The sequence below is a fragment of the Lipotes vexillifer genome, unplaced genomic scaffold, assembly GCF_000442215.2.
Source record: "Lipotes vexillifer unplaced genomic scaffold, Lipotes_vexillifer_v1.1 scaffold204, whole genome shotgun sequence".
NCBI lineage: Eukaryota > Metazoa > Chordata > Mammalia > Artiodactyla > Lipotidae > Lipotes > Lipotes vexillifer.
The window spans coordinates 2,048,554-2,059,499 of NW_006777418.1; the positions used below are offsets into that span (position 1 = coordinate 2,048,554).

A 10,946-nucleotide genomic window follows, 5' to 3' on the forward strand; every position below is an offset into this window, starting at 1 on the left:
AAAAGAAAACATTGATAAACTTGACTACATTAAAATTAAGGTATCACAGAGAGTAAAAATACAAGATACAAATTGGGAGGAAATATTTATAATATTTACAACACCTACTACCCATAAGAACATTGCTTTCTAGAATATAAAAGAAGCTCTTCCAAATCAGAAAAAAACCAACTAAACCAATTTTTTTAAAGGGCAAAGAATTTAACAATCCTTTTACCAAAAGCTAGAGATCCAAGTTGGGCCAAGCAGAGACTGGGATTAGGCAGGGTGGTCTTGAGGCAGAGGTGGTGGTGAAAGGGCCAATGCCTTAAACAAGACAAAAAAGCAAAAACTAGACAAAGAAAAGATTGATAATTTAGACCACATTTAAGTTTAGAACTTGTTCAACAAGACACCATGCAGAGTAAAAAGCCAGGATTATTGCTCCAGCAATGATCCATAAACCATATAAAAACATGTCCAATTTCACTGGGGAAATACAAACTGAGGCCACAATGAGATACCATATCACACTGCTCTGGTAAGACCATACTCAGTTTACTGGTGAGGATGTGACAAAAAGGCATCCCTTGCCCTCTACTAGAATGATAAACTGGTAAAAAGCACTTTGTGAAGCTTTGGCACTACCTAGTCCAGGTGAAGTTAAACATATTCTACAACTCAGTAATTCCACTCTGTAGAGACATTCTTGCACATGTGCCTTAGAAATTATGAACAAGCATGCTCATAGCACACTATTTGTAACTGCAAAAATCTGAAAAAACTGAAACGTTTATCAACAATGAAGTGGATTCATATGATGGAATGCTATACTTAATACAAATGAATGAAATATGATTACATGCATAAAAATATGAAATAAAAAAAAATAAGAAAGCAAATGACCCAATTTTAAAATTGGGCAAAAGTAAAATAAAATAGGGCAAAAATAAAATAAAATTGGGCAAAATTTGAACATTTTACCGAAGACGATATACAGATAGCAAGTAAGCACTTAGAAGATGCTCAACATCATTAGTCATTAGGGGAATGCAAAGGGATAAACTACAATGGGATACATAAGATACTTATTTAGAAAGACTAACATTAAAGTCTGACTAAACCAACTGTTGGAGAGAATGTGTAGGAGCTAGAACTCTCATACACTGCTCGTGGCAATGTAGAATGGTACAACCCCTTTGGAAACCAGTTTGGCAGTTTGCTAATAAGTTAAATATACACTTACTATGTGATCCAGCCTTTCCACTCCTAGGTATTTATTCACCCAAGAGAAAAAAAGCCTATGTCCATACAAATGTTCTCAGCAGCTTTATCTGTAATAGCCCCAAACTGAAAGCAACCTACATGTCCATCATCAGTGAATGGATAAACAAACTGTGATATATCCATCCATCTATCTATCTATCTATCTATCATCTATATATATATATATAATATAAATATCAATAAAATAAATGGAAAAGTACTCAGCTATGAAAAAGAATGAAATCTTGCCATCTGCAACAATATAGATGGACCTAGAGGATATTATGCAAAGTGAAGTAAGTCAGAGAAAGACAAATATTGTATCATTTTACTTATATGTGGAATCTAAAAAAGAAGTGAGCAAACTTAAGAGAAGTAGTCATAGATACACAGAAAAAACGGGTGGTTGCCAGAGGGGAGGGGGACGCGGGGATGAGAGGAAAACAAGAGGAAATGGAAAGATCAGACAGAAAAGCTACTGTTTATTACCCTAATCATATTTGTGCTTATTAATAAACAACTGGTTGCCCTATCTTCTCACAACAGCCTTGAGGTATAGGGGCGTGGGGTAATTAATATATAGGGGACCAGTTAGGGGACAGTTATCTTCCTTGCACTCTTTTCCTCTAGAAGATCATAGTAGTTTCTCCCTTCAAAGCACTTACATATAATTTTCTTCCTTACCTTCTTTACTTGGTTACTGTCTTTATTAACTATTAAAATGTAAGGTAAATACCTTATATGTTGTTATCGGCTCCTCATTTTCTTTGACAACACATACAAGTTTGAAATAACAAAGGTCTTGGAATCTCACTTTTGATCACCGCGCAGAGCAAGCAGGGAATTCTGTGCACTTCCCACGTAATTTAAGAGCCAAACGATTTTAGGTTTCAGTCGGAAGAGGTCTGTGCTCCAGGATTAGCCCTTAGATGAGCGACGCATCTTCTCTGCAACTTCATCAGTGAATTTTTATTCAAAAGATCAAGGAATGTGGTGCCTACTTCACCTTCCACAACAGCCACTGCAAAACACGCTCGTTGGTTTGTTTTCTTTTCTTTTGTTTTTGTATGTTGGCTTTATCTATTTCCCTCATCCCCGACGCCCGTTCAGCAGTCTGTCTTGCGTAATCATTTACCGTAGCGCTAAAGACTGTTAACACTAATTTATTAAATTTGTATAATTCTCTGTCTTAAACTCCTGGGGACGCCCCGACGGCCACTGACTCAAGGAAGGGAATATTAACATATACACTTTAAGCTCGGGATTTCCACACCCCTCTCCCCGCCCCTGAGGAAATATCACGCCCTACGAGGACACCGCTACTCTGCCTTTAATAAACCCGCCGCGGCCTTCCCGCCTCGCCCCGGGGCGCGCACTTCCGGCCGCAGGGGCGCTCGGGAGTTCGCCCCGCGAGCCTCCACCAACCAAAGGCTCCGCCTCGCCGGTGCGAGTGCGCGCGCGCACATTTGTGCGCAGGTTCGAATCTCAGCAGCTTCGTGGCTGCCTCTCAGCGTCCGGCCGCATCTCCGCGATCGCGAGGGCAGCGTGCGCGGGCTGGGCCACACCGGCCGCCCCGCCCCCTCCGCCCTCTGCATCTTCCAGCCGCAGCCTCGCCCGGACTCTGTCCTCGCCCTTCCTAGCGCGCTGCGCGCTCCGCCCTCGCCCCCGCCCCCAGAGCCATCGGCGCTCGGCCTCCCGCGCCCGGCGGGCTCCGCCCGAGCCTTCGGGGCCCATGGCCAAGCGGCGTGCGGCCGAGCCCCTGACGTTCCACGTGCCTTGGAAGCGGCTCCTGCTCTGCGACTTTCCCGAGGAGCCGCCGCGGCCACCGCTCTGGATCCCGCCGCCGGGGGCCTCGCATCCCGAGCAGCCCCTCGGCGTCCCGGAGCTGCCCCGAAAGCGTAAAATCGACGCAGGGGGTATGACTGAGCCTTTGGTTTCGCCCAGCAAACGCCGCGACGGCGGGGACACTGGCGCTCCGGACGGCGCGGAGCGTGAGGGCCGCGGCCTGGAGACTGGCGAGCCGCCGCTGTTGCAGCCGCCCGTGCGGCCCCGCGGGCCGGGGGAGGAGCCCCGGGGCGTTCGGCCCCCGAAGGGCGGTGGCGACGACGGGGCGGAGCGCGCAGAGTCCCTGCGGGGAGACTGGGGGGCCGACCCGCGCCAGGTAGGGGCTGGCGGTGGGCTGGGCGCTCCGGCGGGGGACGGGGGGCGGGGCCCGGGGTGAGGGGAAAAAGGATCATACTTTCACTGCGCGTCCCGGGAAGGAACCGATCGTTCCCCTCTAGACTCGTGTTCGTCACGACGCCCCAAAAGATGAAAAGCCGGGATCCTCGCCACAAGAAAGAACACCGACCCCCCACCCCAGGCAGCACACCAGGGGCCCCAGAGCCCACCTTTGGCAGCGTTTTGGGAGAGTCAGACGAGCTGAGAGCACTAAGCTAAACTAGGGGGAGACAGACCGCTGGGTGAGGTAGTAGTCGTGGCCTTGCACCTTCAGCATCTGTGCTGTCCTAGAGGGAAGCAGGGGCGTGGGTCATGACAGACTGTAGAACTTGGGGAAGATGTTGACCGTGAACCGCAGTAAGTTAAGCTCAGCGACAAACGTCAGAGAAAGATGTATTGCGTCTTCCTTGGTTTAACGATGATTTTTTTTCTGGAATAAGTGATCGATTTCTTTCTAAAGAGGGTGACGAATGTGGTAGCCACCAGTTGGACATCTTTTAGGCATGGTACAGCTCTTTTGGTTGAGAGGAAGGGCCTCCATATATTGGGAAAAGGCAGTGTTAAATCGGATCCTATGAAAAAGGATCGTTGTTGAGAATTAATTTGGTTCTTAAGATCAGCCGTCTGTATGAGGATCTTTGGAGAGTTCCTCTTCCTTGGGAAATGAGCCTGCCCTATCTCTGCACATAAGATCTGTCTAGATCTGTGCTATTCAGTGTGGCAGCCACTAGCTATGTGACACAACACCTAAAATGGGACTAGTCCAAATTGAGATGCGCTCAAAGTAAAATACACACTAGATTTCGAAGATCTTAAAAAATTGTATATTGAATACACGTTGAAATAATCTGGAGATATTGGATTGAATAAATTATATTAAAATTCATTTCACTTATTTCTTTTACTTTTTTAATATGGCCATCAGAAAATTTCGAATTACGTTTGTGGCTGGCATTTTGTATTTATTGGGCAGCGTTGGTCTAATCTTTGGAATTCAAGCTGCGATTTGGCAGTTCTGGGTTGAACCAGGAGCTTTGGGGTTGGAAGAGCCAAATGTAGAGCCCAGACTTCACCAAATTCTCTTCAATTACTCCATCATAGCATCCACCCCACAGTTTTCATTGTCTCAAGTATCTTATGCAGAATTTATCAGACACCTTGCCAATAAAATACAGTAGTTGGGAAAGATCTTTTTCTGTGGTCATGAGAAATTATCCTTTAGATATAATTATTATGATGAGCATTTCTGGATGAAACTATAAATTGTAAATGTTTCTACCCCCAGTTTTCTTGGAATTTAGAAAACATGATGCTTATTTAGATTGTTTTTTCTTCAGGCTGCTTTTAGATAGCACTTATGTTTTGAAAGTAGAATAAAGAATTAGAATTTCCAATTAAATCATGTCACACCAATGTGCAAAACCTGAAAAAACAAAAATCCAGAGTGACAGCCATCCAGACCTATTTGGTATGGAGATAAGTACTGTGTAGTTTGAAAACTTGGCCATTTTTGGTACCGGACCCATACTTAGGCTTGTCTTTGCTACCAGAATATACTGACTGCAGTATGCCACAAATTGATAAGAGGGACATGGAAATGGCAGGTAAGCAAAGGAATTTTTTAGTAAACTGACACAGACATTTGCTTAGAATCTCCTAGACACACCTGTGTCTTCTTCCACAGCAGTGACCACATCTGACAGCTCTCTGCTTCTTGTAGTCACTACAAGCCTGTGACAGGGAACAAGCTTGCCTCTAGGGGTTCCTTCTTCATCAAGACTAGTCCCCTGTTGTCTTTTGGCAAAAGCCCAGGAACCCTCATATTCCTTTCTTTTGTTCTGTTCCTTGAGCTGCTTCTTTGTGCAAACTTAATTTTCTCCAGCTTTCCTCTTTCTTTCCTTCCACCAAAGATGCATGGTTTTTGTTTTAAGGGTCTTACAGCCAAGGGAAAATAGGATATAGCAAAAACATGTAGAAGTTAAAAAGCTTTTTCACTTCATGCAGCAAATGTCTTCCTGGTTCCTGTTTTGCTCAGAATAGAGCTTAAGTCCCTACCCGTACCCTTGGGATCTCATTTGGGAAGAATTTCCTCAAATATGTCCTTTCTAGATTGAAGATGCAATCTAGGCAGAATTGTGATACCTATTTTTCTGTCCTAGAACCTCAGAATATTTGAGTCGTTTCAGGTGTGTGTTTGTTTTTTTTGCGGTACACGGTCCTCTCACTGTTGTGGCCTCCCTCGTTGTGGAGCACAGGCTCCGGATGCACAGGCTCAGCGGCCATGGCTCATGGGCCACATGCTGCTCCGCAGCATGTGGGATCTTCCCACACCGGGGCACGAACCCGTGTCCCCTGCATCGGCAGGCGGACTCAACCACTGCGCTACCAGGGAAGCCCCTCAGGTGTTTTTTTAACCGGAGAACTAAAATAAAGCCAGGTATTACTTCAATAAATATTCATGTATTTTCTCATGTTAGTGTCACTTTAGTGTCACTTTATGCAGATTGAATACTCTGTCAGTGCTGACCCTTACTGTTAAATACTTTAAACAGAAAGGAAGCAGAAATGTTGTGATTTTGGTTCATAGTGATATTGGTTTGTAAGCTTCTTGGCATATAATAACTAGCTATATTGGGCATTTATAGTGCTAAACTGTAATTTGCACAAGAGCCTTTCTGCTTTTTACCAATGATGAAAGAGACCTAGGTCAAGATCAGAGTTAGTGGGTGGAGGAGTTATCATGCAAGCACAGGTCTGTCTGGTGGCAAAGTCTGTGCTCTTAGCTACTAGGTTATACTGACCTCATTAAGGGTCTTTTCTGGTTTGTTCTTATAAGGAGATCATTTGAACAATAGTTTTCTTTTTTTCCAAAAGGCAGAGAAATAGGTCCTTGTTTTTAACCCTATTTACTTATTAAAATGAAGTTTTTCTTGGCATCCTTTGAGTTATTACATTTTTATCCCAGTGTTAAGGAATTCCAAAGAGACTCAATTCTCTAAGCCTTAGTGTCTAAGGCAGTGAATAAACTTATTATTGAGAAGACCTGTGCTCCGCATTTAAGTAACTAGCCACTTGTGGCTATTGAGCATTGAAATGGGCCTAGTCTGAATAGTGCTGGAAGTGTAAAATACCTGGCAGATTTTGAAAACTTTTAGTTAGACAAAAAGAATGTAAAATATCTCATTAATTTTTAAAAATATTGACTGCGTGTTGAAATGATAGTATTTTGGCTTTATTAGGTCAAATAAAATTTTAAGATTAATTTCACCTGTTTTTTTAACTTTTTTTTAACTGAAGTTACTAGAAAATTTTAAATTACATATGTGGCTTTCATTATATTTCTGTTGGTTAGTGCTGCTATAGCAAGTATGAACCTAAAGTACAAACAGAACTTGGTAGACTAAATATAGATATATAGATATCCATCTGGGAAAGGTGTTAACCTTCAAAATGGTCACTTTGGAAGCCTATATGTAATTGCAATGCCACTTCCTTTGCACAAAGTATTTTAATTTTGTGCCAGTTTTGAACTTCATTGGAATATCAACTTCATAGTTACTTGAAACAATTTTATAGCCTTTTACAGTAAGCTGTTGAACTTTGAAGGGGTCAGCCTTCACTTGGATTTATCAGTTTTGGTATCTTGAGTCATGTCTTGTACAAAATGGTATCTTTAATAAAATGATCAGTTTAAGATTTTCTTGTTATTTACTATGTTTTTATTCTAAGGCTTTTTAGAAGGTTGTCAAAATATTTTAGCCTACATCAAGTCAATCCCTTAAAATACCGAACATCAGGAAAAAGACCAAAAGTAAATTTTAAGATGTGTGCATGTGTTTTTTAAATAAATTGTTTTCCTCACTGAAAGTTAAAAAACTTTAAGACCATCTTCAGGCATTATTTTTTGGTTGAAAAATGGAAGAAAATTCTGGGAAGAGAAGCTCTTGGAGGAAATTCTTTTAAATTTAAACTACTCACAGGAAATACTTTCACCAATTCATGAATATTAAAATGCAGAGTTGACTGAGTCCATGAAGTACTTTGATTAGGCAGAATTTAAAATATATATTTGTTGAAGATGCAAAGTTAAAGACTGCAAAATCTTAACGTGAGTTTGCTTTTAAAACAGAAAAAAATTTGTTTCGTGAAAAAACTTAATTTTTTCTAGACCATTGATGTACTTTCATCTCTCTCTTCTTTTCACTAAAGCTCAGTGAAGAATTTTGGCAGTATAACACCTTCCAGTACTGGAGGAATCCTTTACCACCTATTGATCTGGCAGACATTGAAGATGTAAGTGAAGACAACCTGACAGAAACAGCACTTCAGGACAAGAATGAAGTTGTTGAGATTGATATGGAGTCCTGACAGAAGGAGCTGAAGAAATGGGTTTTTCTGAATTTGAGGAGACATCTCTAAGTGAATTTATGTATTCTTAAGGAAAAGAGTTATTTTCCATACTTGATGTGATATCATTCCCAAACCTGAAAAATGAGGAAAAGTTGTTTTAAAGATAAATGCCTGCAGTCACTACTATACCTCCCAGTAGGGATTTGTCAAGGATATAGTGCAGTTATAGGAGAAGTATTTTATGTATGCATTCTTAAGAAAAATTTATGTTTAGGTTCTAAATTTGAAGATACCTGATAAAAAGGAATTGTGACAGTTTTAGAAATAGATGGGAAACATTCAGATATTCCTCTTGTTGCACCAAAAAGTTAATTTGTGGTACATGAAATGAATATTGTTTTATAATAACTTATTAATAAAATGCTTTCTAATACATTTCATTGACTCTTCTTCGTTGAACAAATAGCTGACTTAAACATCAGTGCAAACTTAAAATGTGGGGGATTCTTTCTGAAACCTGGTATTGTTTTAAAAGAGCTTTCTAAATGTACAGTAGTGAAAATTTTAATTTGGTTAGGATGTTTGCATAACTTCCAATGTTTAACGTTTGTTAAACTTGACTTTGGGCAATCAAAGATGGATAAAGAACAAAGAGAAATGAGTAGGTGCTTCCCCCTTTTCCCAGGATAAGAGGAAAGAAATTTATCATATTTTCTTAATTTCTTGGTTTTGAATTGCTTTGAGGGCATGCTCTTTATTGCTTATTATTTTAGACTTGTACTTGTCAACACTGACAACACTCCAAATGGGCCCCACTCTTGAGAGATTCTCATATAATTGTTCTGAGGTGGGCTTTGGGTGTAGCTTTTTTTTTTTTTTTTTTTTGCGGTACGCGGGCCTCTCACTGCTGTGGCCTCTCCGGAGCACAGGCTCTGGACGCGCAGGCTTAGCGGCCGTGGCTCACGGGCCCAGCCGCTCCGCAGCATGTGGGATCTTCCCGGACCGGGGCACAAACCCATGTCCCCTGCATCGGCAGGCGAACTCTCAACCACTGCGCCACCAAGGAAGCCCATGGTGTAGCTATTTTTTTAAGCACCAGTCTTCCTTCCACCCATTCCTCAAATGAGCAGGCCAGTTCAAGAACCACTAGACTAATGATTGTTTTTCCTGTTTAAAGGAGATAACTAACCTGAGCTGAAGCACTGCCTCCTTAGTTAGCTTTGTTTTTATTTTGCTCTGTTGATGGCTTTGTTACAACTGAATTATTGTGTCATTATTACAGTTTCATTGTTAAAGTAAGCAATTTGTGTTTAAGTTAGTAACTAAGTTACTAATAAGTAAGTTAACTTTTGTATTGCATTCAGAATGTTGGCTTTGTAATTGACTAACTCATCTTGCTTGTATATTTTTTGTTGTTGTTAATGACATTAGATCCAAAATTTAGGAAAGATGATAAATGCCAATGAGAGAGAGAACCATCAATGTTTTGTGTGTACTGTAGGATTTAAGTATGGGTTGACATTAATAAGAATATTCTAGAACAGAAGACAAACTGTAATTAAGGGTTTGAAGTCAGTTCAAAGTCTTGGCCTGCCACTTTCTACCTGTGTAACATTAAGCAAGTTATTTTTCATCTCTAAGCTCCAGGTGCCTCACTGGTAAAATGAGAAACAATAAATAGTATCTACCTCAGACTATGTTTATTGTCAAGCAGTGTACTAAGTCCCTGCATCATCTTGTTTAATTCTCATAATGATCGTATGGGTACAAAAAACATAATTGGAATAAATGTGCTTCCTATAGTTGTACTTCATTCCACTTTAAATTGCTACTAGAAGTTTAAGAGTTGGGATTGAATAAATAGTAAGGAAAGCAGGCAGGCGTGGGGAAGAAGCAGTTAAAGTACTGTGGAAAGGATAAACTTTCTTCCTCCTTTCTCTTTGAACTGAGGATAGGAAGGTGTCCATTTTTTATTTTTGGAAGATGTCTATTTTTGTGCACTGCTCTTCCTAGTGGCCTGAACAGTGCCTGCCACATAGTAGTCAATAAATATTGCATGAACAAATGAATGGGTGTTCCTATTTGTTGATGGGAGGGTCATGCCAGCAATTTTAGACCATTTCCTGAAGATGAATATAGAAAAGGTTTGTTACAGAGATCAGTAGTAAAACATTGGAAATGTGCTAACTTTATTATATTTATTGTATAGTAACGTACGGACTAAGACATGTCCCCCAAATGAACAATAGGAGGTGGTTACTTTGACAAGTTTCATCGGACACCACATTGCAGTGTCTGAGTGAAGGAGATCCAAAGAGTAGCTTGGATGACTTTTTCAAGCATGTGTCAAAAAACATCAAAACCATAAGGTAGGACTTCCCTGGTGGCACAGTGGTTAAGAATCTGCCTGCCAGTGCAGGGGACACGGGTTTGATCCCTGGTCCAGGAAGATCCCACATGCCATGGAGCAACTAAGCCTGTGTGCCATAACTACTAAGCCTGCACTCTAGAGCCTGCAAGTCATAACTACTGAGCCCGTGTGCCGCAACTACTGAAGCCCACGGCCTAGAGCCTGAGTTCTGCAACAAGAGAAGCCACCGCAATGAGAAGCCTGCACACTGCAATGAAGAGTAGCCCCCGCTTGCCGCAACTAGAAAAAGCCTGCGTGCAGCAACGAAGACCCAACGCAGCCAGAAATAAATAAATAAAACAAAAACAAAAAAAATAAGGTAAAGATTCAGGGAAAACACTTGCTGTTAATATGTTAAAAGATTTAATATTTTTATGTAGGTGTATATATAAGTACAACGAAAACATTTACACATATATGTTTAATATACACATGCAGGGTGTGTGTGTGTATATATATACATACATATACAGAGAGATTTGAAATAATTTTGTCCTTTAAAAAAAAGTTGTTAGTAAGCTCAGGTAACTTGGCAAAATTGCATTGTGGATAAATTGAGATGGAAATTAAAAAGTAGGTTTTTCTTTTTCTTTTTTTTTAACTTGTATGCCCTTCACCCAGATTCCCTATTGTAATATCTTACATTATCACAGTATGATTATGAACATGAGGAAATTAGCATCAATATAATTCTATTATACTTTGATGATGACATGGAAAG

The 10,946-nt window shown here is 40.9% G+C and overlaps 1 protein-coding gene across 1 annotated transcript; it reads left to right on the plus strand.

The window, feature by feature from the left end:
- Positions 1 to 2,977: 2,977 nt before the first annotated feature.
- Positions 2,978 to 7,833, plus strand: CUNH9orf40 (chromosome unknown C9orf40 homolog). Its single transcript, XM_007450992.1, has 2 exons — positions 2,978 to 3,406; positions 7,675 to 7,833. Exons 1-2 carry the CDS (start codon positions 2,978 to 2,980, stop codon positions 7,831 to 7,833), a joined length of 588 nt encoding a protein of 195 aa, XP_007451054.1.
- The last annotated feature ends 3,113 nt before the right edge of the window (positions 7,834 to 10,946 follow it).